The sequence below is a fragment of the Drosophila teissieri genome, chromosome 3L (genome assembly GCF_016746235.2).
Source record: "Drosophila teissieri strain GT53w chromosome 3L, Prin_Dtei_1.1, whole genome shotgun sequence".
Classification (NCBI taxonomy): domain Eukaryota; kingdom Metazoa; phylum Arthropoda; class Insecta; order Diptera; family Drosophilidae; genus Drosophila; species Drosophila teissieri.
Window position 1 is genome coordinate 20,000,001 of NC_053031.1, and position 25,162 is coordinate 20,025,162.

General features: G+C 46.2%; 5 protein-coding genes across 10 annotated transcripts in view; 4 read left to right on the forward strand and 1 right to left on the reverse strand.

The window, feature by feature from the left end:
• Window positions 1-2,164, forward strand: part of LOC122618262 (deformed epidermal autoregulatory factor 1) — a 4,824-nt gene extending 2,660 nt beyond the window's left edge. For both annotated transcript variants that reach the window (XM_043794563.1, XM_043794564.1), the window contains exons 3-4: window positions 1-559; window positions 635-2,164. The exon at window positions 1-559 is cut by the window's left edge and continues 70 nt beyond it. In XM_043794563.1, coding sequence (XP_043650498.1) covers window positions 1-559; window positions 635-805 — 730 coding nt within the window. In that variant the 3' untranslated portion in view covers window positions 806-2,164. The remainder of the gene's footprint in view (window positions 560-634) is intronic.
• A 1,235-nt stretch (window positions 2,165-3,399) lies between these two features.
• LOC122618263 (serine/threonine-protein kinase tricornered) lies at window positions 3,400-5,966 on the reverse strand. Of its 2 annotated transcripts, none has more exons than XM_043794566.1 (5): window positions 5,262-5,966; window positions 4,501-4,710; window positions 4,338-4,444; window positions 3,796-4,280; window positions 3,400-3,739 (listed from the first exon to the last, which is right to left on the reverse strand). In XM_043794566.1, exons 1-5 carry the CDS (start codon window positions 5,742-5,744, stop codon window positions 3,645-3,647), a joined length of 1,380 nt encoding a protein of 459 aa, XP_043650501.1. In that variant the 5' UTR covers window positions 5,745-5,966; the 3' UTR covers window positions 3,400-3,644. The 2 variants fall into 2 exon arrangements, with proteins under 2 accessions (XP_043650501.1, XP_043650500.1); XM_043794565.1 differs by having other exon boundaries at window positions 3,796-4,292.
• A 302-nt stretch (window positions 5,967-6,268) lies between these two features.
• On the forward strand, window positions 6,269-7,938 carry LOC122618265. Its single transcript, XM_043794567.1, has 3 exons — window positions 6,269-6,920; window positions 6,984-7,675; window positions 7,750-7,938. Exons 1-3 carry the CDS (start codon window positions 6,428-6,430, stop codon window positions 7,864-7,866), a joined length of 1,302 nt encoding a protein of 433 aa, XP_043650502.1. The 5' UTR covers window positions 6,269-6,427; the 3' UTR covers window positions 7,867-7,938.
• A 316-nt stretch (window positions 7,939-8,254) lies between these two features.
• On the forward strand, window positions 8,255-16,591 carry LOC122616161 (mediator of RNA polymerase II transcription subunit 12). 2 transcript variants are annotated; one of them, XM_043791501.1, is made up of 8 exons: window positions 8,255-8,941; window positions 9,003-11,670; window positions 11,732-13,445; window positions 13,504-13,872; window positions 13,934-14,248; window positions 14,314-14,610; window positions 14,845-15,145; window positions 15,210-16,591. In XM_043791501.1, the coding sequence occupies exons 1-8, from the start codon at window positions 8,329-8,331 to the stop codon at window positions 16,505-16,507; spliced, it is 7,575 nt and encodes a 2,524-aa protein (XP_043647436.1). In that variant the 5' UTR covers window positions 8,255-8,328; the 3' UTR covers window positions 16,508-16,591. The 2 variants fall into 2 exon arrangements, with proteins under 2 accessions (XP_043647436.1, XP_043647437.1); XM_043791502.1 differs by lacking the exons at window positions 8,255-8,941; window positions 9,003-11,670; window positions 11,732-13,445; ... (1 more) ...; window positions 13,934-14,248; window positions 14,314-14,610 and adding an exon at window positions 14,697-14,782.
• A 408-nt stretch (window positions 16,592-16,999) lies between these two features.
• Window positions 17,000-25,026, forward strand: LOC122615574 (bifunctional 3'-phosphoadenosine 5'-phosphosulfate synthase). 3 transcript variants are annotated; one of them, XM_043790570.1, is made up of 4 exons: window positions 17,000-17,343; window positions 21,028-21,142; window positions 22,926-24,451; window positions 24,512-25,026. In XM_043790570.1, the coding sequence occupies exons 1-4, from the start codon at window positions 17,302-17,304 to the stop codon at window positions 24,716-24,718; spliced, it is 1,890 nt and encodes a 629-aa protein (XP_043646505.1). In that variant the 5' UTR covers window positions 17,000-17,301; the 3' UTR covers window positions 24,719-25,026. The 3 variants fall into 3 exon arrangements, with proteins under 3 accessions (XP_043646505.1, XP_043646502.1, XP_043646503.1); XM_043790567.1 differs by lacking the exon at window positions 17,000-17,343 and adding an exon at window positions 19,009-19,312; XM_043790568.1 differs by lacking the exon at window positions 17,000-17,343 and adding an exon at window positions 19,954-20,170.
• Window positions 25,027-25,162: the final 136 nt, after the last annotated feature.

The window sequence follows — 25,162 nt, forward strand, 5'->3', positions numbered from 1 at the left end:
GTCTGGACCCAAACGCAAGCGTAACACTCATCATAGTAACAACAACAACAGTAATACCAATAACAACAACACAAGCGGGAGCGGCGCCAACAACTGTGTGGATGTAACTGCAGCTGTGGCTGCTGCAACAGCCAGCGTGGTGGACGAGAACAATATGTTCCTATCGGAAGAGAACATCACGTCCAAGGATGAGCCGTGGGCAGCGCTTAACGACAGCCTGGACACCTCCACCGAGCTGGTCGACCAGTCGCAAATGGGCAACACCTACGAACGGGAAACGTTTGTGGTGAACATCAACGATGGATCCTCCATTGCCGTCCTGGACACCAGTCAGTCGATGAAGAACATCGAACACGTGTACTGCACCATGGTCAAGGCGACCAATGACTTCAAACGCCTGCTTAACGACATGAAGCAGTCCTATGAGCGTCGCCTCGAGGTTCTGCAAAAGGAGCGCGATGCGGCGGTCAGCGCGATGCGTGTCCAGGTGCACGCGGACATCGACGATCCAAATATATCAGGCTCCCTGCACGGCAACGAGATCATTTCGGCTAAGAAGGTATGTTTTGGGCTTTGGTACTAAAAATGTGGCTTATTCAATCAATATCGTTCTTATATTTGCAATTTCCAATAGTGCGCCAACTGTAACCGCGAAGCATTGGCCGAGTGCTCACTGTGTCGAAAGACGCCGTACTGCTCGGAGTTCTGCCAGCGAAAGGATTGGAATGCTCACCAGGTGGAGTGCACAAGGAATCCACAAACGACAACGCAGCAGGTCATGCTGTTGATCGACGATCAGTCCTAAGCAACGTAACGAATTGTACATACAAATTTTACTACTAATTAATACGATTATAGGAAGTTCCCCTAAAGTCCTTGCAGATCGGTCTAGGTCATCCACCTGTAGTCCTGTAGTCCAGTCCCACTCCTTTCCTCCTCGACACCCAACCCCCATTAGCAATCCTGCAACCTCTTAGACGTATGTCCTACATTAATGTAATTCTTAACGTACATATAACTATATAAATATATATACATTTTACTATTGAACGTAGGGCAAGCCAGCAAAGAAAAAAAAAACAAAAAACAAGCGAAACGAAAATAAAATTAATTAAAAAAAGAGTAAAATGTAGCAAGCGAAAATCAAAGCAAGTGCAAAGGCGTAGAGAATTAAGCTACAATATGGAAGTAAAAAGTAAAAAAAAATACTTGTAATTCAATTTAAATTTAATTAATTTAATAATAGTTGCAAAGCGCATAGCATAACTAACGAGAGACCCCAAACATCCAACCACCCCGCTCCCCGCGCCCCATTCAAAACACACAATCGACAGTGAAAAACGACTAGATAAAACCTAAGCAAAGATAAAAAATTTCTGAAATTACCATACATATTCGTCGATGTATACACTTTTCATTAGACTCTAAGCGCATAGTTAAACTTTTAACATTATACCATTTTAATTTTATGGATACTACTGCCCGTTACAAGCATCCAATAAAGATTTCAAACAAACAAGCTAAATAAATCAACAGTACGAAGTAAACGCAATCCGAATTCCAATTACAAACTTACAAACATACATATATGCCCGCACAGTAATCGAACCGAAATGTAAACATATAGCTGAAAATTTAAAATGGACAACTTACAGTTTGTTAGCTGTGTGTAAATGTGTCTCGTAGGGTTTTCCCCGTTCTCCCATTTGTAAAGTTTTTGCCTACGCCCCCAGCTGATGTAACAATTCTTATAGTCTGTAGTCTCCATATGCTAATACATTTATATATGTAGTATATAATAAACAACTAGCGATATATTCCGATTCACGCACACACCCGACACATACACAGCGAGAAACCACAACCGACACACACAAAATCGTCACTCTTGCGAGAATCGCAGATGAAAAAAAGTTATGTTCGATTTTCAGGCCACCGCCTGACCAAATCAATTTGAAATCTTTATTTTCATGTCTGTAATGGTTTCGGATGTTGCATTCAATTAAAACCAAGCCACGTTGTTCAGATACACTACAAAAAATAAAATCAACGCCCACACACACAAACAACACAAATCAAAAATCTAACGCAAGTGCAGATAGGGGAATATCGAGAGAAGTGCAGATGAAAAGATCGACAAAATATATACATACATTTAAATGTACAAAGCCTACGTTTTGTGTCGTATTACTTTTTGGTGTATTCGTGCTTCCTTGTTTTTAAAATATATATATTGTATGTTGTGTTGCGCCAAATACAACCCTTTCCACATTAGGTTGAAGATCAAGCTTCGTATCCATTGTACACATCACATGTTGTTACACTACTGGAAATTTAGGTTATTTGAGGAGGTTTCATAAGTCATAAAACCTTGATGTTTCAAATGGAAACAGGGATAAGTATCCAACGTTGATATCCGCAGACTGCGATTTCATTGACCATATCCACTTCATAGAATAATGCGTGATTCTTAGAAAAGTAGCTGGACAAGGACTAAAACTCCTGTAAGTACTGCACTCATTGCTAAGATCGAGTCCAAATAAAAGCATGTATTTTTTAGTTATTATGCACATGTTTCATTTATTATTGCATTTCATGTTGCTGTGTCTAGCATTATTATCGAATTATCAGTATGCTTACTATTATTGTATTCTATTACCAAAAATAATTTCTTAAAACTTGTTTACTCGTTTAATTTATTTATAGGTATATTATCAATTATTTTATGTTTGCATTCTGCAACTGCTCGGGGTAGAGTGTTTGCTATGTAATTAGATTTATACTTGCCAGCGGTAACTCGGTAACTTGTTCAATAATTCACTTCTTGCTCAAACTACAATTACTTGCAACTCAAAACTCCAGCGGAAAGTAGAATGTGTTTAAATCTATATTCGTGTCCGTGGGCGCGGGCATGGGTGGGGGAGGTGTGCATAGAACGAAACCGATATTTAAACATACTTTTGTTTATTTTGATGTCTAGATTAGCGTTTGTTGCTATTGGCATTAGTAACTAATTTGTGTGATAGATTTTCGATTCGGTTTAGCGATTGCTTTTTATGTGGTTTAAGGTTTACTATGTATTAAGACTTTGTTTCATAATTAATTGATACAAACATATACGTACAATTAACGTGCCTAAAAGTTATAACATTTTTAATTTGCTAAATAATAAATTTATGGGTATTTTGCTGCTGCCCAATAAGTAAACAATATATATATATATAAAGAATTGCCAAATGGGTCCTTAATATGGGGATCTGGTTTACAAACACAACGTTTAACCGGTTAAGATAGGGATTGAACAAAGCCAATGGAAGGACATTTGAGGATTAGTATAGCGTTTAACCTAACCCGAGGCGCGGGCGACGCTCTAAGAAAGACTTTTTTACATACAATACATCGTTTGTTCGCGCTATCATATTCTTCTTTTTGTTTGGAATCACAAATGTTAGCTAGTATTTAAATACACATGTAGGTAAGACATTCAAAAAGGAAAATTGGGGATTTCGTTTAGCGTGGAGAATGCTCTTGGTGGTGATGCTGTTAGAGAGACGACGGCTGTGGTGGTGATAAAATGGGTGGCAAAGTGCGGCAACCTTTAAGCTGCTCCTGATACTGCTACTGCTCCAGTTTTAAGTCTGGATTCACTCCAAATTTCGCACCTCGAATCGCTTGTATGTGTAGTTGATAAAGACCCAGTCCTTCGCAATCTCACCGCCTTGCGGTATGGGCGCCGATGCTGAAATGGATGCACGTTAGTCTCGTGCTCGTCTCTTTGGTTAGCAGTATACTTACGTATTTCCAGAGACACATCGGGAAACTCGTCGAAATTGGACGTATCGTCGATTGAGCGCACCTCAACGGGTATGGCCGCGGGACGCTCACGTATGTGCTCCCAGTCAACTCCCCGGAAGAACGGCACGGACTTTAGATCCTCGAGACCGCGCTGGGAACCCAAACGGCGATCGGCCTCGCAGCAGAAGTTGATAATCGTCTCCTTGGCCTCCTCCGAAATGGGGATCTCTGGAGGAAATATCAGCGTCTCGCGCCAGTTCATCACCTTGCGGTAGGTGTCCTGGGGATTGTCGGAGCAGAATGGAGGATAGCCCATCAGCATTTCGTACATGATGACGCCCAGGGACCACCAGTCGCAGGCGGGTCCGTAGCCAGTCTGCAGGAATACTTCGGGTGCAATATAGTCCGGCGTTCCCACGGTGCTGTAGGCGAGGGCGCGTCGGTTTCGCTTCCAAGACTCGGCACGTCGCTTAGAGTCCATAGGACTGCAGGACAAGCTAGTTTATTTAATAACATCAAGTTTGAATTGTTTTACTTCTTACCTGGCACAAGTGCCAATAAAATCTGATGGTTTTGCCTGCGACAAGTCCCGATAAAAGTCCGTCCGATGCGACTTCTTTAAGCCAGTACAAAGTCCGAAATCAGAGAGCTACAATAAAAATGCCATTTAGTGTTCATATCCCAATTATCTGGATTCCCACTTACCTTCAGATGCCCTCGCGCGTCTAGCAGCAAGTTATCGGGCTTGATATCCCTGTGTATGAAACCGAGTTTGTGAATAGAATCGATCGCCAATGCCGTCTCACTGATATAGAACTGTGTGCCCTCCTCGGATAGCGTGTCCTTCTTCATCAAAAGCGTCATCATATCACCACCAGGCAAGAACTCCATTATTAAATATAAATTGACCGGATCCTGTGTGAAGATAAATTAAAAACATGTACACATGTACGATATGTATATATGCCTATAAATTAAAAACATGTACACATGTACGATATGTATATATGCCTATGTTTATGCCTAAGTAAGAATACTATTTAGGGTCGAAGAAAACTTCTTAAAATCCCAATTTATTCCATGGCTGTAATTGTACAATAATTCCGATGTGTCTCCAATGAAATAGCTTATTAAACTATTTAACTTAACAAAAATGGCGATTCAGTGTAGGCAGGTTTGCCTGTGGCAAGAACTTTCACCGAGGAGAAGTGGACGAAAGAGAATCCAGAAAAAACAACAAAGGCGGCCCACGCAGAGAAAGAGAGAGGAAGCGAGAGAGAAAGAGAGACGTGACCATATGATTGGCAAGGCGCTTTTGGCATTTGCAGTTGTATTGGTTTATTGATTTTTTGTCCGTGTTTTAACACAATTCTTTTGTTATGTGCGCTGCTGCCCGCCCCTTCACCCTTACTCCCACCCACCCTTTATCATCATTGTTATTGTTGTAGCTGACGTTCGAGACTCACCTGGAAACTGTAGTACATCTTGACCACCCACTGATGATCGGCCTCGACAAGGACATCGCGCTCGGCGCGTACGTGGGCCACTTGCTCCTTTTCCAGCATGTCTGCTTTGCGCAGCACCTTCATGGCGTACACATGTCCCGTGTCCTTTTTCTGCACCAGACGCACCTCACCGAACGCTCCGCGTCCGATGACTTTGAGGGCCTCAAAGTCCTCCACACCGAGGCGCAATCGCTTCAGCCGGAGATACTCCGTCTCCTTCTGGGCATGCTGCAGCCGCTTCTCCTGTCGCTGCGCCTCCGACAGGCTCTCGTCCTTCAGCTGCGCCTCCAGTTTCGCGAGGCGCTGCTTTCGCTCGCCATACTGCGTCACCAGGTTGCTGTAGTAGTTCTCCAACGTCACCTTGGCCTTGGTGGCCTTGTCCAGTGTGTGGTCGCTGAATCTGATCGAGGCACCGTCCGCGTCCTGCGTTCTGCTGCTCATCATCTAAGCTGGGGTTTTTGTCCTGGTTACCTCGGTCCTGTTTGGGATTTGTGTGTGTGCTCCCTGCTATGTCGGTGCGTGTGCGTGTGTGTGGTGAGGAGTTATGCACTTGCCAATGCACACACACTGCTTTCTTCGCCCGTTTCTTGCCTTTTTCCTCGGTAATTTGTTAAAATTCCTCCCTCTGCTTCTTCTTCTTCAAGAGCCATTCGCATTTTGCATTCCCAACAAAGCAAAGTTGGCTGCGCTCCAGTGGGGCTATCGATAGCTAATCGATTGATTTTAGAATGTCGCTGCTAGTGAAGATAGTTGAGCTTTCTCCGCAAATTGTAGCATTTGTTAATACTGGAATCACGTTCTTAGCATAGGATTGTTAACTCAAATTAAATAAATAAGGACTTATTGCAATTTACTCCAAGATCATGTAAATTAAAACATAACTTTTATTACGAAGACAAAGCTTTATTAAACGAAAATATTATAGCTTTAACCTTTTAGCTTTATTCTCGCCAACAAATGTTTACTCCGAAAAACGGGCATCACTGCCATCTGCCCAATTAGTAAATAAATAGAACTAATCGACTTGGGGTAGATTTTTCCATGTTAGGCGTAAATCAACCAGTTGCCTTTGCTAATCTGGACACTTGGTGCCTGTGACAGTTCAATGCAATGAAAAAAGTCAGCTAATGATGGCCCGCATCACCAGTTTTCTGGACTTGGATCCCCGTTCTATTTTGTACATCTTTAAGCTTCTGAGCTTGGAGGACCAGTTGCACTTGGCGCGCTGCTGTCGCCTTTTTAGGGACGCCTTCATTCGCTTGCATCGTCATAATTTCCAGGAAGTAATTGACAAGGATTTGAGTCTACGGACTCTGGAGGATTGGCGCACCTTTCTGTGGCTCTGTGGCAGTCGCATACGTACCGTGGAATCCCACTTTGACGATGATCACCCGCTGCAGCTGCTTCCGATGATCAGCAGACACTGCTACCGACTGAAGTCCATCTCCATATACAATGCAACAGCGGCCCGGGCGCAACCGTATCTATTGCGAATGAGCTCCCTTGAAAAGGTGCACGTGCGCAACTACAAGAGCACAAGCAAGGATCTAATAAAAGGAATTAGGATACACCTTCCCCAGGTCAACAGTCTGAGCCTGGAGAGCTTTGAACGCAGGGAGTGTAAGAGACGTTTAATGTTAATTTGAGCAAAACAATCTTATCTAATTGCTTCTCCCTTCACAGTACAAGAAGTACGTCACTTTAGCGAGATGCTGGAACTTGGCTTGTACGACGAGGTGACCGCCTCGGAATTCGTAACAATTGTAAAGCCCATGCGTAAGCTGCGATGCCTTCAGCTACGCAACGCCAGACGCTTTCTGACTACCAGCAATCTCAAGATGCTGGCCACCAACTGTCACAAGCTGGAAAAGCTGACGTTCAATGACTGCGAAGCCGATCTGTTGGTCCTGCCGCAGTTTGCAAACCTCAAGTACCTGCAAATATACTGCCCGGAGGACATGAAGACGCGCCTCTTTAAGGCACTCGCCAAAAGCATGTGCTCCACTCAGTTGGAATACCTCATCCTGCACCGTAAACGCTGGATTGACGAAGAGCAGGCGCAGTACATCAGTGCTTTGGAGGGCCTTCGCTGGCTGGTCTGCAAGCCTCGTGACGATCTGTGCGTTCGCCACTTGGCGGAGTTGAGTCGGTTAGAGTGCCTTTCCATACAGTCCGCTCGAGAAATCGGAGAAAAGCAGCTCTCCCTTTTGGTGGCCAACAATAACCGGCTTCGGTATCTGAACATTTGCTATTGTCTGGGCATCACAGACGCCTTCGTCTTGGATACTCTGGGCAGCTTATCTAAACGCTTATTTCATCAAGCCCTAGAGCTATTTGCAGCGGCTACTGACATCAGACATGACATCATAGAGCGGGTGAGTAATCTAAAGCTATGCGCACATATACTCAAAAGTCCTTTTGTTAATGTGGCACTGGGTTTCGTTTTCAGCTGCCGCTCGAGTTTCCCCTGAAAATGCTCCGCTTGCACTTTGAGTGCAGCGACGGAATGACAGCCGGCGCACACTTTTATGCCGATGAGCCGGAATTCGATCGGCAAGCCGTATGACGCCTTATTCGTTTTACAACGAATGTTTCTTCAATCATTACCAAAAATATAACCTAAATTATTAAATCTTTATACGCAGCTTTATTCTTGATCTTACCACTTTAAGTGGTATTTCTTTTGTTATTGCAGCACAACGATGTATTCAACTTTTTCACTACATAAATAAAATACTTATCCTAATTAATGTGATGTATATAGTTGGTTGGAAGAGTGCATTGGGATATGTATTGCCTAAACACGATAAGAGTAATATTGTAAACTTGCTTGCAATCATTCAACATTTCTGGGCTTAAATTCGATTGCAGCTGCTTCCTTCGCGGGATGTTATCGAACTATCGATGGCTCATCGCATTTTTTCGCCCCACCACTAATATTTTGATTTGTTGTTGGGTTGGCGAACAGAGGAAATCTAATATTTGCTGAGAAAATCTGTTTGTAAAACGCTACTAGAGGGTCGCAAAGATGCTGTCCATGCTGCAGGAGAAGCGTCCGCTAAAGCGCACCCGTCTGGGTCCGCCGGACATCTATCCTCAGGACGCGAAGCAGCGCGAGGACGAGCTGACGCCCACGAATGTGAAGCACGGATTCACGACGACGCCACCGCTGTCCGATGAATTCGGTACGGCCCACAACTCGAATGTGAACGCCAGCAAAGTCAGCGCATTCTTCAGCGGCGTCCTAGCCAAAAAGGAGGAGTTAATGACCCTGCCGGACACAGGACGCAAGAAGCAGCAGATCAACTGCAAGGACAACTTTTGGCCCGTGTCCCCGCGTCGCAAGTGCACTGTGGACGCCTGGTTCAAGGACCTCGCCGGTAACAAACCCCTTCTTAGCCTGGCCAAAAGGGCGCCCTCGTTCAACAAGAAGGAGGAGATCTTCATCACACTGTGCGAGAACCAGGTGAATATGCAGCGCGCCACCTGGTTCATCAAGCTAAGCGCCGCCTATACGCTTAGCTTCACTGAGTCCAAAAACAAAAAGCGGTCCATTTACGACCCGGCTGCCGAATGGACCGGCAACATGATCAAGTTTATGAAAGAGCTGCTTCCCAAGCTCCAAGAGTATTATCAGCAGAGTGAGTATAGTCCTTTAAACGTATAACTTATTAACTCCCTGATTAAACTCCTTGGTTTTAGGCCACGACAAGTCCTCTTCGAATGGCACCACTTCTGGAAGCCTGACTGCCGCTGGAAATGGTTCTGCCAGCAATGGAAGCTCTGGCACCACCTCTATTAACTCCGTCACCGGCAGCAATGCTCCAACGAACGTAATCCCTGTACCCAGCATGGCCAGCCCATTGCCACCGATTCACAGTCCAGCTAATGGTCAACAGGGAACTCCTGGCGGAGGAGTGAATTCTGTCAGTGTCATGCCGACGACGGGAAGCCTAGGAGGAGTAGTCGGTGGGCCTGGATCTTCTGTGGTAGGAGGCGCATCTGGTGTGGGAGCTGCAGTGCCACCAGGATCTACAATTTCCGGAATTGGAAGCCAGTTCGAAGACAGTCGCAATGCGCTTAAGTATTGGAAATACTGTCACCAATTGAGCAAGTACATGTACGAAGAATCACTTTTAGACCGACAGGAATTTCTGAACTGGATCCTCGACCTTTTGGACAAGATGCGCACCCAGGCAAGCTTTGACGAACCGTTAAAAAAGTTGGTGCTTAGTTTTGCCCTTCAGTACATGCACGACTTCGTCCAGTCGGAGCGTCTCTGCCGAAAGATGGCCTACATAGTGTCCAAAAAACTGGACCAGTTGCTGAACACTGTCGTAGAACAGCAGAACATCAAAGGGTTGGACGAGCAGAAGTTGCAACAGGTTCACTATGAGCTGGCGCTTCAGGAACAAATGAGTTGTCCCCATCATCGGGATATAGTGTTGTATTTAAGCACGATCCTACAGATCATCACAATCGAATGCCCCACTGCACTGGTCTGGAGTGGGATAGCGGCTCACCGAGCACCCTCCTCGCTGTTGGGTAGTCCCCTAGACCATTTGCCGCTAGCGCCCTCAGTCCTGCCGATGCCCACGCGCTGTCCTCGAACCAACCAGGAGATCCGACGTCAACTGCGTGCCGCCGAGTCGGACATCGTATTGCGCACACAGCACGCAGAGCAGCGGTGGTTTGCAGCCAAGTGGCTGAGTGCCGGCAAAAATCAATACACCAGTGTGCTGGCCACACTGGACCACTTGGACACGCACTGCTTCGATCGCATGGAACACAATAATAGCATCGATACCTTATACGCTCAAATATTTCCCAGCCCAAGTGCCAGTCGCAGGCGGGAAGACGATCAGGTGGAACCTCGACTGCCTTACGAACCGAAACAAGACAAGGACACGGTACGCATTCTATGCGAGTGGGCCGTGTCGGGGCAGCGTTGGGGAGAGCACAGAGCCATGGTGGTGGCCATTCTGCTTGACAAGCGCCAGATTGATGTTACCAGCACGCCAGCGGATCAGCAATCCAGTGATAAGGACGACAAGGACTCGCTGGCTTCGGGAGCCGGTTTAATTGATGGCTTGCCTGTGTTTCAGCACGTGTTGATGCACTTCCTCGACCACGACGCTCCCGTCCTGGATGAACACGTGAGCAGTCCCCAGCAGCGCACTGAATTTACCAACTTGGTTCAGTTGTTCAGTGCATTAATTCGCCACGATGTCTTTTCGCACAACGCCTACATGCACACGCTAATTTCACGGGGAGATCTGCTGCTGGAGTCGGTGTTGGTAATCAAATCAGGGACGACGGCCACAAAAACATCGCCGCCACCTCCAGCTCCACCTCCAACGACTACGCACGGTTTCGACGATGACGGATTCGGCGGTGGTCTTGACTTTAAGCACAACGAGTTTGACGATTCAAATGTGGACGACGATTTGGACAAACTGGTGCAAAATATTAAAGAGAAAGGACAACAGCACGAAGCTCCCGACAGTCCCAAGATCGGTCCTCCAGGCGATGGAGAAACCAACCCTGGCGGAAGCATATCGCGGCATTACGTGTACACCAAGCACTTTCCCATCCCGCAGGATGATCCCAGCATGAGCAGTTACAGCAGTGAAAGCAACCAGCGCTACATCCTGCTGTTCGGTGTCGGCAAAGAGAGGGATGAAAAGAAGCATGCTGTCAAGAAGATGTCTAAGGAAATTGGCAAGCTTTTCACTAAAAAGTTTAGCATAGATGTGGCCGCGGCCGGTCACGTTAAGAAGCACTCGCGCAACGAGTTCAACTTTGAAGCTACCACGTCCAAGTGCCAGCAGATGGCTTATTTCGACCAGCACGTGGTCACCGCTCAGTGTGCGGCTAATGTCCTAGAGCAGCTGAACGGATTTGCTTTAGGGAATAACAACTACCTGCCGGTGCAGGAGCACGTGGCGTTCCTCTTTGATCTGATGGAGCTGGCTCTTAATATCTACAGTCTTTTGGAGCTGTGCGATAGTCTGTTGAAAGAGTTGCCTGAGGTGGAGCACCAGTTGCAGCTGAAGAAGTCAAACCTAGTGCGAAGTTACACCACTTCACTCGCCCTCTATATTGTCAGCATATTGCGGCGATATCACAGTTGCCTGCTCCTTTCACCGGAGCAAACGCTGTCGGTTTTTGAGGGAGTCTGTCGTACCATTCGACACGTATCGAATCCAAGCGAGTGCACTTCGGCAGAGCGCTGCATTATTGCCTACCTGAGCGACCTACACGAGTCCTGTGTTTTGCTGCAGGGAAAGGAACAATCCACAGAGTACTACCAGCAGTTGCAGTGTATCAAACGATTTAAGGACATTTTCAACACTCCAGAGCAGCTTGGGTGAGTTTAGATCGCAATTTCGCCCCCAACGTATCTTAAACGAATAATCCCTTTTTATAAGCCTACCTCCGCAAGGTTACAACCCGCAGTTGTTGCAGGAGCTCTTTATGGCCCCTCGACGCGGTGGTAAACTGGATCCTCACTGGTTGGGAACACTGCACGAGTCGCCGGCTAATGTGTACAGCTTCGTGTCAAACGCTTTGATAGCCGTGTGCCGAGAGACGGACAACGAGCGACTGAACGATGTGGCCCTCGCATGTGCCGAACTGACTGCCAGCTGCAACGTCTTGTCTGAGGAGTGGATATACGCTCTGCAGAGCCTGTGCAGTGGCAGTAAGAGTCCGCGTTATCCGCACCTGGGCGGACAGGTTGACATTGGGCAGGTTAAGACTCACAACGCCCTGGCCGTGTTCGTATGCATTCTGGTTGCAAGGCACTGCTTCTCACTAGCGGACTTTGTAAGTAAGTTTGCCCTGCCCACGTTGGCCCGATCGGTAAGCGCTGGTGGAGCAGAACTGAGCGTGGATGCAGAGGCGGGTGCTCGCCTCACATGTCATCTGGTGCTGAAGCTGTTCAAGACCTTGGAGATTCCTCAACCTGGTATGTACTCGGTGAGCACTTCCCCGAATCCACTACACGCTGTGGGAAACGACTTTAGCATTCGACTGAGTTGCGATCGTCATCTTTTGGTGGGTGCCCATAAGACCATTCCCATAGCCGCAGTGCTTGCCGTGCTCAAGGCCATTCTCATTGTTGTGGACAATGCGGCGCTTAAAACACCATTGGCTTCTGGCAGCGGCCCCTCCTCTGGTGCATTGGGCGGCGCTTTTGGAAGCGGCAAGCGTAGTGGCTTCAATACACCAGTTCATCCAGGAAGCACACCCAAGAGCAACGAGCAACGACCGGCTGATCTCAGCCAGATCCTGGGCACCAGTGATTTACAGTTGGGTAGTAGTTTGATAAGCGAGCCCGAAGCCCTCCAACAACCGTCGGTCGGAGGAATGGAGCAGATCTCGCTGTTGGAGTTCGCCCAAGCGGTGCTCAAGCAGATCTGCGCCCAGGAACACGTCCTGGAAAGGTGCTTAAAGAATGCAGAGCAGCTCTGCGACATGATAATCGACGAAATGCTGACCGCGAAACAGGCACAGCGGGTTCTGCACATGATCTGCTATCCGGAGTCTGAATTTAACATAATCTCCGAGCTGGACCAGCGCTCAATGATCGTGCGCATACTAGAGAATCTCGGACAGTGGACACTGCGTATCTCGTGGCTGGACCTTCAGCTTATGTATCGTCAGTCGCTAAGCAACAACGCGGAGCTCAATGTTTGGCTTGACACAGTGGCGCGCGCGGCAATTGACGTATTTCACATGGAGGAAGTTGTCCTGCCGGGTGCCGTTAAGGCGACCCACAAGCCAAAACCGTCCACCTGGCTAGTGGCCCCCCTCATCGCTAAGCTAACACCAGCAGTGCAGGGCAGGATTCTTCGAGTTGCTGGACAGGTTCTCGAGAGTATGAATTATTTCTCCAAGGTGCCCAAGTCCGATTGCAATAGCTCGGGCAGTGGTGACGAGCGCGAAAAGAGCAACAGTTGCCACAGTAGCAATAGCTATGGCCTGGGCGGCGCGCCCGCACGCAACAAGAAGATGCCGCTTAATTACCAGCCATTCCTCGGCCTTATCCTAACTTGCCTGAAAGGCCAGGACGAGTACAAGGAGAACTTACTTGTTTCCCTCTATGCCCAGTTATCACAATGTCTACAGTCCTTTGCTGAGGTGAGTGTTTACTCTTCATCTTCAAAGGTAAACTTAATATTAATATGACACCTTTTAGCTGGATACAATTGGTGGTGTTGATGAGCCGCAGGCTCGCGAAGAGATCCTTGATGCTCTGCAGCTGCGCTTTTCGCTGGTGGGCGGCATGTTCGAGGCTATCCAAAAGAACAGTACTCCCACCACAGACTGGGCCATTCTTTTGGCCCAATTGGTTTGCCAGGGCGTGGTGGATCTCAGCTGCAACCGTGAGCTGTTCACCACCGTGGTGGACATGTTGGCCACATTGGTGCATTCAACGCTGGTCTCCGATGACGAGAGGCATTATATGAATTTGATGAAGAAGCTAAAGAAGGAAATTGGAGAGAAGAACAACGCCTCCATTCGGGTTATTCGGCAGCTTCTTCCACTTTACAAGCAGCCCACTGAAGTAATTAGCACACCTAAAACCTCAGATGAACTTTGAAACTAAATGGAGTTTCTTTTCTTAGGTGATTGCCTGCGAACACTCTGGAATGGACACCAAGGGCAACAAGATCTGCGATATAGACAAAAAACAACTTCGCATTTCGGACAAACAGCGCATCAGCGTGTGGGACATCCTTGAGGGCCACAAGAACCCGGCTCCTCTGTCCTGGGTGTGGTTTGGTGCAGTAAAGCTGGAGCGGAAGCCTCTTACTTACGAGGAAGCTCACCGCAACCTGAAGTATCACACGCACAGTCTGGTCAAGCCCAGTAGTTACTACTATGAGCCGTTGCCACTGCCACCTGAAGATATTGAGCCTATTCCTGAGAAGATTTGCATAGTAAGTCGATTTTGTATTTGGATTTCACTTTGCCCCTCTCTAAATGCATTGTTTCTATTTCGTAGAAGGATGAAATGAAGGCGGACACGCCCTCGTCAGTGGATCAGTCGCCAAGCGCTGTGGTGGGCGGCACTGGAAGAGGTCGCGGCAAGGGAACGACCACGCGGAAACGCAAGCCCAAGAACCCGAAAACGCCACCCGTAGTTAATACTCAGCAACAGCAGCCTCAGCTGGCACCTCAGCCTCAACAGCCGCAGAATGTGCAACAACAACAGATGCAGCAGCAGCAACAGCAACAGCAACACATGCAACAGCAGCAGATGCAGCCCAACCAAATGAGCCAGATGCCAATGAATATGCCGGTAAAATAATTTTGATTTCGTAAATAGTTAAGTTCTTAAGCTTTTAAATTCAATCGTTGACCACTGACGCTTTGCTTTATGAAGGAATCAAAGCAAGCCACTAAAAGCAACATGATGGCAGAAAAATTCGAAAGTTGTAAAATTATAATCCAGATTTTCTTAACCTTTTTCGGTGCTAAATATTCTTCTATTACCCTCCAATTTAAAATGTAACTAATAAAATCTTTTCCACAGATGAACATGCAGCAGTTTGCACCCAATCCGAACAACATGATGCAGCAGAACGCCATGTTGCAGCAACAGCAGCCGATGCAGCAAATGGGCAACAATCCGCTGCAGCAGCAGCTGAATGTGGGCGGTGGCAACGGGCAGCAAAATCCCCAAATGAACTTTATGCAACAGGGACCAGGAGGCGGTGGAGCCGGACCGCAGGGTATGCCTGGACAGCAGCAACAGTGGCACAATGCGCCGCAGCAGCAGCAGCCGCCGCAACCGTACCACAACCAATACGCTCCGCATCAGCAGAACATGCAGTGTAAGTCGAATGTTTGATATTTTGTATGATTTAAGATTGTAATCATAGTCACTTACCATTTCAGCAAATCGCATCGAGCGTCCGCCCTTGAACGCCAACTCCAAGCAGGCGCTATCACAGATGCTTCGCCAGCGTCAACCATTCCAGCAGCAGCAAGCGCAACAGGGTCCGGGAGGCGGTTTCAATCCGATGCAGCAGCAACCACAGCCCTCGCAACAACAGCCCGGTCCTCAGCAGCAGATAAACCCCAACCAAATGCGGCAGCAGCAAATGAATCCGCAGCAAAATCCTCAGTCCGTCGCTGCATTCAACGCCATGCAACAGCAGCAGCAGAACGCCCAGCAGCAGCAGATGAATCCCAACCAGCAGCAACAGCAGCAGTTCATGCGCGGAGGCAACATGCGACCCGGCATGGCACCCAACCAGATGAATCAGATGAACATGGGAGGTCAAGGCATGCCGCAGAATCCGATGATGCAACAACAGATCCCACAGAATATGGTAGGCATGGTCAACCCGAATGCCAACCAAATGATGCAGAGCGGTGGCGCTCAGGGAGGCAACGGTGTGGGCGTTGGAGTAGGTGTCGGAGTTGGCGGCGCCGGGAACAATCCCAACATGGGCATGGGAGGCATGCCTCAGCAAGGCATGATGCAACAGCAGCCGCAGCAACAGCCGCAGCAGCAGGTGCAGTTCCAGAACTTCCAGAATCAGTACCAGCAGCAGCAGCAACAGCAGGGCATGCAGCAACAGGGCGGTGGAGCAGGCGTTGGAGTTGGCATGGCGCCCAATCAACAGCAACAGCAGCAGGCCAACATGATGGGCAACTTCAATCCGCAGATGCAGCAGGCGAATCGCAACAATCCCGACTTTATGGCGGCCGCCGCGGTTGCCCAGCAGCAACAACAACAACAGCAACAGCAGCGCGTTGTTCCTGGAGGTATGATGGCCGGCAACCGGAACCAGTACATGAACCAGGCGCCCAACGTAACCATGTCCAACATGATGGGTCCGGTGCCGGGCGGCGTCGTCGGCCAGGTGCCTCCGTACGCCCGGCAGCAGTCGGCGGGAGGCGGCAAACCCGGCGTCCTGAACACCCAGCAACAATTCCAGCAGCAGCAACAGCAACAACAGCAGCTGAGGCACCAGCACATGATGCAGATGCAGGGCATGGGTGGTGGCGCAGGCGGGGGAATGGGAGCCGGGCCCCAGCAGGCAGGTGGTGCCGTTGGTGGTGGCGGCGGAGGCGGAATGGTGCCGCAGCAGCAGAGCATGAACCAGCAACAAACGCCGAACCTGGTGGCTCAGCTCCAGCGGCAGAACATGATGGGCCAGCAGCAGTATCAACCTCCACCGTACTAGATAGAAGACACTTCTTAGTCGTAAGCCGAGTCCTAATCATTTATTTATCAGATGTATTTGCAATAAACGTACATTCGAAACAAACTTCATTGTTTTATTAAAATATTAAATGCAATTGTAAAATGCATGGGGTGGCGTTAACTCCATTCTAATCCCAATCAGTGATTATACAAATTATAAGGTAATGAGGATCCTTTGATTTACTTTTGTTATATTACTTTCTGTACTTTACTTTAATTTCGTTTTATAAAAGGAATGAGGATTCACTTAGTTTTAATTTATAATTTGAATTTTTGTAATGAGGATCATTTATTTTTAAAATTTATAAGTTTAATTTTGGCCACAATTATCCGATAGTTAAGCTAATACAAATTTAACTACACAGCTTAATAACTTATTTTATGCACAAGCTTTGTCGTGCGCTATCGTTTAACCATCGCATACTCGGGCCACCTCTAATCAGCTGACTGCCGATGGCTGCTTTGGTGTGCGTGGGGGTTTTGTGTGCATGTGAATTAGTAATAATACATTTCTCGTTCCCCAAATTTAAACGTTTGTTCGAGTTGTAACTAAACTTTAAGATATTCAGTGCAATAGTCCTGCTGCCGCGAGTGATACACCTATTCAGAAAACGGAAAGTCGCCCGAAAATTGCCTCCGTGGCACACTTCATTCATCGATTGCACTGAATTTCGATTTGAAGTGCTACTTTTCGCAGTTTTGTTTGGAATTGCTCGGCAGGAGGACGTGCTACTTTAGTGGGCCACAATAGCAGTGTAGAGTTACCCTCGAGAAATGAGCGAAGTTCCGGAGAGTAGTAAAAAGCGTCAGAAGACGGTGAGTACTAGATATGTGGCCCTGTGCCCAATAACGCCGAGCAAGCCCATTTCTCCAGCTCTATTTGAACAAGTGGGCCCATGAAATTCACCTACAGATGTTGAATATGTCTTAATTTATCAATCTATTTGATCAGCCTTGGTTGTTTGAATATACATGTGTCTCTACAGATCCCCAGATCCCAAGATCTCTCGCCATCTCCCCACTTCCTAAACCCAATGCTTCCCTCTTCCGGTTTTAATGCTCTCCATATGGATCAGCAGACACGTAACACTAGACCGTAACACCCGGCCTAATCTTATCTCACTCTATGCCGAATTGCCGTTTGCTCCAGTTTTAAATTTGCACTTTACTACCAAAAAGCATTAAATGGGCAAACTTTGTAATGTATGTTTGCAGCTGATAAGATTGTTTTCAGCATTCATTTTTTAAACTATACTACAATGTAAAGAAATTTAAAAATTGATGTGTCGAGAAATGTTGATTCAGCAGAAATATTTTCTACACATGCAAACAAAACCGCAGGCCTTGCATTTCACTATGTCAAGCAGTCCGATTAAAAACAATCATTTTTAAATCCACTTATTTGATACATGATTCGAATTTCCCGTTGCCTCGCTACGAAGGAAATCCCTCTTTTTAATTACAAATAATCTCAGCACCAGATAAAACAATGAATGACTTATGCAACAGCAACTACTTCCTTGATAACAACTGGTTACCACAGCAAATGTTATTGCTTTGGCTAAAAACAGGTTCAAATTAGAAAGAAAGTCTTGCGAGCCAACAAAAGTGGTGGCAGCAAAGGTGTCAAGTCGGAGACATCAACTTCAATGGGCCACTTTGGAGTCGGAGTTGGCCAAAAGTAGTTGAAAACTTGGTCAACAACTCACTTGCAGGTTGAATGACCACAAAGATAACTTGCGACTGACTCTTCTTTTGTGACATTTTTTTAAAATGTGTTTATTGCATATCTTTAACTGAATCACTAAAAAAAATAAATAATCATAATGGTCAGCTTTGAAGTTATTTAAAATATTTATTTTCTTGGAATGCGGACCAAATTACTTTCTATTAAGTCACTTGAGAAAATACTTAAATTAACTCACACTGTAAGTAATATTTTTTAGTTTAATAAAACCAAGAAACTAATTATGTTTTGTGTTTTTTATTGTTTATTGTGCGCAGTTTACTTTCTAAGCTTTTTTGTGGCTAGTAATTTGATTTCCATATAGCAACATTTGGGTTTAATGGTTATTGCATTTAATGTGTTATTGCATTACGTTGTAGTTTTATGGATACTACTTAAATCGTTAAAGTGATTGCCTAATTGGATGACATAAACAATTTGAATAGGGAAAAATGCAATGGCATGGAATAAATAAGAAAAACTAAACAAACTAAGATAGCTTGATAACTTGCATATGTTATATTAAGTTTAACTATTCGCCGAAAAGTATTATTCACATACACATATTAGTATGTAATATTTTTTTTATTATTAGTACTTAGCTGTTTAAACGACTGTTTGTCTGCAATAAAAACAAAGCAAATTTGAGTCTATCTGCTAAGCACCTCCATAAACGAGTTCCTAGGTGGACCACCAGTGGATATCGCACTGCTCCACCCAGTGGATCTCTGCCAAGTTTGGTTGAAGCCTGTGGAATTTCAGTTGCAGTTTGGAGCTTCGGCGAGAAAGTTCATTGCTTCGGCGGTTGGCTGGTTGCTTAACTTCGCAGTTAACTCTTCAACTGCGGAACTCTCACTTGTTTAATTATCAAAGAGCGCACATTGTCCGACTCCCGCTTTCTTTTCACCTGCCCAGAGTTCGTTTCGTTTTTGTTGGAAAATGTTTACTCGATGTGCCAATTCGCTTGGCCACTACAGTAATAATAATAACAACAGCTCTGGCTGTGCTGCCGGCCCGAAAAGATGCTGCCTTCCGAGTGTGGAAAAGCCTGAAGATGCGGTAAGTTCCATTCGGATGATGCATCTTTAGATGGTATCTCGAGTAGAAGAGGTATGTTTGTTTTCTCCGGAGCTTTCAAAGTGATTTTTTATCAGATAAACAAAAGTTTGCAGATAGACATACACTACACCTCTTTGCATTTACTTTTCCTAAATACTACTTGGGCAAATATTTCTGAAAAATCAAGTATGGAGAGGTGCATTAATTGGTGTAGACCAGGAGCACCTTTACAATTAGCCCAGTAGCTTTTTTCATCGGGCTTCGATCAGTGTCCAGCTTTTATGGGATCGTTCCATTTCCGTTCCATTTGACCTTTTGATACATTAGAGCCCAGAAGCAAGGGAGTTTATAAGGCAGCAGCAGATCAAAAGGCTGGAGAAGGCCAAGAAAGAATGGGGCTAGTAAGCAAACGAGCGGTGGACAGACTGTGCAAACATTTTCTCCATATGGAACTGGAACCGGAGAATCTAAATGATGCGTGCGTGGATCACCGATCGAGAGATCAGGGCGAGATGGAATACGATATACTCATGGACATCTCTCTGCGTCGCACACTCTCTTTGGGCTCCATACTCTGGCACTTTTGAAAGCAGAGCGCCCCATATATTACCATAAATATTATTGAAAACTTTCAGTTCGCTTTCGACGCTCGTCGCGTGTCTATGACGAAATTCATCCATCGTGAGCTCGTTTTCAACGCAATCTGAGTCGAATCCGCATCGCTATCAGTGCTCAATGTAAAATAATTGAACTTTTAAAAAGAAAAGGGAATTACTTCGATTGCATTTCAGAGCGAAATAAAATAAAATAATAATGCCGAATCCGCCTATTGGATTTTATCCCCATATCAAAAGAAGGGTAAGACCAAAGGCGAATAAAGAAACGTATTACTTGTAGGACTGTTTAAGCTATACATGGATTCACAGAGTTAAGAACAGATACTTAAACTGAGTGCCTCTAATCTCTAGGTCTTTATTATCTAGCTCAGTAAGCGTAAAAAATAGTGCCTTTAGAGAAGTGAGATCAGCAGAGGGTGAAGTAAAACGTATAAATGACTATCTAGCACAGTGACCCAATTTTAAACCATTTGCAAAAAAGGCTGAGCTTTGATAGCTATGGAAACCGAAAACTATAGCTCATTTTAATTAGCAATACATTTAAGGTTACTTCCAAACATTATCTGCTAGGATATATGTCATAAGGAGTATATTTATGAAGTCATCAGGTATTTCATTTGAGGAAATGATTTGGGAATAAGAATTCGGAATTATAGTGAACGGAAATGCCTATAAATAACTAATAACTGAGTGCAAGTTATTATTTTGAACAATGGAAGAGACTACCACGAACGTGAATGTGTGCCCACTTTTCACATTGCGATAGATCCCAGCCCTATACCCATGAGCATACCCATATCGCATAACTCCATTCGCGATTCTGCACACTCGAGTTCCAGCGGAAGGTCAACAAACTGAATGTTGGAGCTCAACACGAATATCGCCCCGGGGTCAAAGCAAAGTATTTCGACGATGACTTGCCTCTGGCACTGGATTCTGATTCGGCTTCACCCTCTTTGAGTTCGGCTTTTGTGGACGTCGTGGCTAACAATCTGAAAAGAAGGGGCCCGAGGCGGAGTCCATCGCCAACCCAACTTGACATGAATATTAATTTATGTTAATTTCGAAAGTTAAACCCGATTATATTTCTGTTTGCAGTGCCTACAGGTGGCGACCAATGTGACCGAGCAGAAGCACCATGTCACTAGGGAGACGCGCGGCAAGAATCTGGGACTCTGCCGAGGATTCCGAGGATGCACCGTGTGGCTGACTGGTAAGAGCATGGTAGTAGACATTTAAATATCCCTGCTGGGGGCAGTACAATTTAAAATTAAGTCAATCTAACTCTCATATAGCCTTATTTCTTTAATAACGCTTACAAAATATTTATTTATATCTGATAATAGTAGTCTTTTAGTCTTTGGATTATGTTTTATCTAACATGTTCATTATTAGATTACAAAAACAAGAGAGAACGCTATAGTCGAGTTCCCCGACTATCTGATACCCGTTACTCAGCTATTGGAAGTGCGAAGGAGAGTCTTCAACACTGACAGTTTTTGGCGGTTTGTGGGCGTTAGAGTGGGCGTGGCAAAGAGTTTTTTGGCAAATCGATAGAAATTTACAAGTCTAATACAAAAATGAAACAAGAGAGAACGCTATAGTCGAGTTCCCCGACTATCTGATACCCGTTACTCAGCTAGTGGAAGTGCGAAGGCGAGTCTTCAACACTGACAGTTTTTTTCGGTTTGTGGGCGTTAGAGTGGGCGTGGCAAAAAGTTTTTTGGCAAATCGATAGAAATTTACAATTCAAATACAAAAATGAAAAAATATCATAACATTTTTCAAAATTGTGGGCGTGGCAGTTTTGGGCGGTTTGTGGGCGTTAGAGTGGGCGTGGCAACAAGTTTTTTGGCAAATCGATAGAAATTTACAAGACTAATACAAAAATGAAAAAATATCAAAACATTTTTCAAAAGTGTGGGCGTGGCAGTTTTATGCGGTTTGTGGGCGTTAGAGTGGGCGTGGCAACATGAATCAACAAACTTGCGCTGCGTCTATGTCTCTGGAGTCCGTATGTTTAATCTCAACTTTCTAGCTTTTGTAGTTCCTGAGATCTCGACGTTCATACGGACAGACGGACAGACGGACGGACAGACGGACGGACAGACGGACAGACGGACGGACAGACGGACGGACAGACGGACATGGCCAGATCGACTCGGCTACTGATCCTGATCAAGAATATATATACTTTATATGGTCGGAAACGCTTCCTTCTGCCTGTTACATACTTTTCAACGAATCTAGTATACCCTTTTACTCTACGAGTAACGGGTATAAAAAATGAAAAAATATCAAAACATTTTTCAAAAGTGTGGGCGTGGCAGTTTTATGCGGTTTGTGGGCTTTAGAGTGGGCGTGGCAAAAAGTTTTTTGGCAAATCGATAGAAATTTACAAGACTAATACAAAAATGAAAAAATATTAAAACATTTTTCAAAAGTGTGGGCGTGGCAGTTTTATGCGGTTTGTGGGCGTTAGAGTGGGCGTGGCAACATGAATCAACAAACTTGCGCTGCGTCTATGTCTCTGGAGTCTGTATGTTTAATCTCAACTTTCTAGCTTTTGTAGTTCCTGAGATCTCGACGTTCATACGGACAGACGGACGGACATGGCCAGATCGAGTCGGCTACTGATCCTGATCAAGAATATATATACTTTATATGGTCGGAAACGCTTCCTTCGGCCTGTTACATACTTTTCAACGAATCTAATATACCCTTTTACTCTACGAGTAACGGGTATAACCACAAAATTTTAAAGACCTTCTTAACTTATCAAAGAACATTGTTTGCTGTGTCTCTAAATGTTTTCGCAATATGTTACGTATGGGCTAAAGTTAATGATAATTATTTTATACATAAACTCAAGATAACATGAACTTTTTTGTTGCTATTTAGTTGTTTTATGAATTTTTTTCCACCGTTACTCTTTAAAATATAAAGCTTAACCACCTGTTTTTCTCAACAAAATGCTGGTACTCATTCCTTTGCAGGTCTTAGTGGTGCTGGAAAGACCTCGATTGCCTTCGAACTGGAGGCGTACCTGGTATCCCGGGGCATTCCGGCCTACGGATTGGATGGCGACAACATTCGCACCGGGCTGAACAAGACCCGGGGTTTTCCGCCCGCCGATCGCGAGGAAAACATTCGCCGCGTGGGCGAGGTGGCCAAGCTGTTTGCCGATAGCGGAGTGGTGGCCATCTGCAGCTTCGTTTCGCCCTTCGCCGACGATCGTGAGATGGCGCGCAAAATCCACAAGGATGCGGGCCTGAAGTTCTATGAGATATTCGTAGACACTCCGCTGGATGTGTGTGAGACTCGGGACGTGAAGGGACTGTACAAGAAGGCGCGCGAGGGCGTAATCAAAGGATTCACGGGCATCACGCAGGAGTACGAGCGACCCCAGATGCCGGAACTGGTGGTCAACACGCACGGCTACACGGTGCGTGAGTCCACCCAGAAGCTGGTGACGCTGCTCGAACAGGAGGGAATTATTCCGCGCTCGCTGCGCGACGTAGATCTGCTGCCGGAGCTTTATCCCAGCGAATCCATTGCCACGGAGGCACTGCGGCACGAGGCTGAGTCGCTTCAAGCCATTGAAGTCAGCACGGTGGAACTGCAGTGGGTACAAGTGCTGGCCGAGGGATGGGCATATCCACTGCGCGGATTCATGCGCGAGGATGAGTACCTGCAGACGCTGCATTTCAACACACTTCAGAGCGGTATGGACGGTTCCTATCGCGAGAACCACTCGGTGCCCATTGTTCTGAGCGCCACTCAGGCGGACAAGGATCGGCTGGATGGTTGCTCCTCGCTGACTCTCAAATATCAAGGCAAAGCGGTAGCCATTCTGCGGCGTCCCGAGTTCTACTTTCAGCGTAAGGAGGAGCGCCTGGCCCGCCAGTTCGGCACCAGCAATCCCAATCACCCGTTCAGTAAACAGGTCTACGAGTCCGGCGAGTATTTGGTCGGCGGCGATCTAGCAGTGATCGAGCGTATCCGCTGGGAGGACGGACTAGATCAGTACAGGCTGACTCCCAACGAGCTGAGGCGCCGCTTTAAGGAGCTCAATGCCGACGCCATCTTCGCCTTTCAGTTGCGCAATCCCATCCACAACGGCCATGCCCTCCTCATGCAAGACACTCGCCGCCAACTGCTGGAGCGCGGATTCAAGCAGCCAGTGCTGCTGCTGCACCCTCTGGGTGGCTGGACCAAGGACGACGATGTGCCGCTGGATGTGCGCATGAAGCAACACCAGGCCGTGCTCGACGCAGGTGTTTTGCGACGAGAGGACACAGTACTGGCCATCTTCCCCTCGCCAATGATGTACGCCGGTCCCACGGAGGTGCAGTGGCACGCAAAGGCGCGCATGAACGCCGGCGCGAACTTCTACATTGTGGGCCGCGATCCAGCTGGAATGCCGCATCCGGCCAAGGAAACTTATCCAGATGGAAATCTATACGATGCCACACATGGAGCGCGTGTGCTGAAGATGGCCCAGGGACTAGACAGCATGGAGGTAGGCCCCACTGCCATAGGCCAAATCTAGCCGAATATGAAATCGATATTTTCTTTTCAGATCCTGCCTTTCCGTGTTGCTGCCTATGACAAGAACGCTAGTAGAATGGCCTTCTTTGAGCCCAAGCGGAAGGATGAGTTTGAGTTTATCTCGGGGACCAAGATGCGCACCCTGGCCAAAACTGGAGCCAGTCCGCCGGATGGCTTCATGGAACCAGAGGCGTGGCGCATCCTGGCCACCTACTACCAGAACCTGCCGCAGGTGTAACCCGCTGCCTACACTCGATTCGCAACGTGCAATTCCTCCTAGTTATAGCTTGTGTGCTAATTATATATATTTCCACCTTACGGCGCTTATCCCCACATATTTTTTCCATCGTTCTAAACCCAAATCCTTGGCTGTCCCCTTGTGTGAATGTTGTGCTTCTCCTAACTAAATGTTCGTATCGTACAATCTACTTGTATCTACACTTAAGTCACCCAATTCTTTTTTATCTTAAGCAAAATGTCGTGCAGCTATTTTGTGGACAGTTTTTAATACATATATAAATAATAAAATAGCAAATTAATAATAAACTGGTTGTTTTTTTGCACCCATTTGGATTTTGAATGAAGCTATGGCTTCTATGATCAATATACGAAAAAAGATTAAACTTATTTTAAAATTGAATCTTGACATTTAAACGATCTCTTGAATTTAGGGTGAATTTTT

Excerpts from the sequence above, each read along its gene's own strand:
- LOC122618263 (XM_043794565.1), bottom strand. The coding sequence starts at position 5,744 with ATGATGAGCAGCAGAACGCAGGACGCGGACGGTGCCTCGATCAGATTC. Across the intron at positions 4,711-5,261 it reads AGATGTACTACAGTTTCCAG|GATCCGGTCAATTTATATTT; the intron begins GTGAGTCTCGAA and ends ATCTTCACACAG. Across the intron at positions 4,293-4,337 it reads TTTATTGGCACTTGTGCCAG|CTTGTCCTGCAGTCCTATGG; the intron begins GTAAGAAGTAAA and ends TAAATAAACTAG.
- LOC122618265 (XM_043794567.1), top strand. The coding sequence starts at position 6,428 with ATGATGGCCCGCATCACCAGTTTTCTGGACTTGGATCCCCGTTCTATT. Across the intron at positions 6,921-6,983 it reads GAGCTTTGAACGCAGGGAGT|TACAAGAAGTACGTCACTTT; the intron begins GTAAGAGACGTT and ends CTCCCTTCACAG. Across the intron at positions 7,676-7,749 it reads GACATGACATCATAGAGCGG|CTGCCGCTCGAGTTTCCCCT; the intron begins GTGAGTAATCTA and ends TTTCGTTTTCAG.
- LOC122616161 (XM_043791501.1), top strand. The coding sequence starts at position 8,329 with ATGCTGTCCATGCTGCAGGAGAAGCGTCCGCTAAAGCGCACCCGTCTG. Across the intron at positions 8,942-9,002 it reads CCAAGAGTATTATCAGCAGA|GCCACGACAAGTCCTCTTCG; the intron begins GTGAGTATAGTC and ends CCTTGGTTTTAG. Across the intron at positions 13,446-13,503 it reads GTCTACAGTCCTTTGCTGAG|CTGGATACAATTGGTGGTGT; the intron begins GTGAGTGTTTAC and ends GACACCTTTTAG.
- LOC122615574 (XM_043790567.1), top strand. The coding sequence starts at position 19,193 with ATGTTTACTCGATGTGCCAATTCGCTTGGCCACTACAGTAATAATAAT. Across the intron at positions 21,143-22,925 it reads ATGCACCGTGTGGCTGACTG|GTCTTAGTGGTGCTGGAAAG; the intron begins GTAAGAGCATGG and ends ATTCCTTTGCAG. Across the intron at positions 24,452-24,511 it reads AGGGACTAGACAGCATGGAG|ATCCTGCCTTTCCGTGTTGC; the intron begins GTAGGCCCCACT and ends TTTTCTTTTCAG.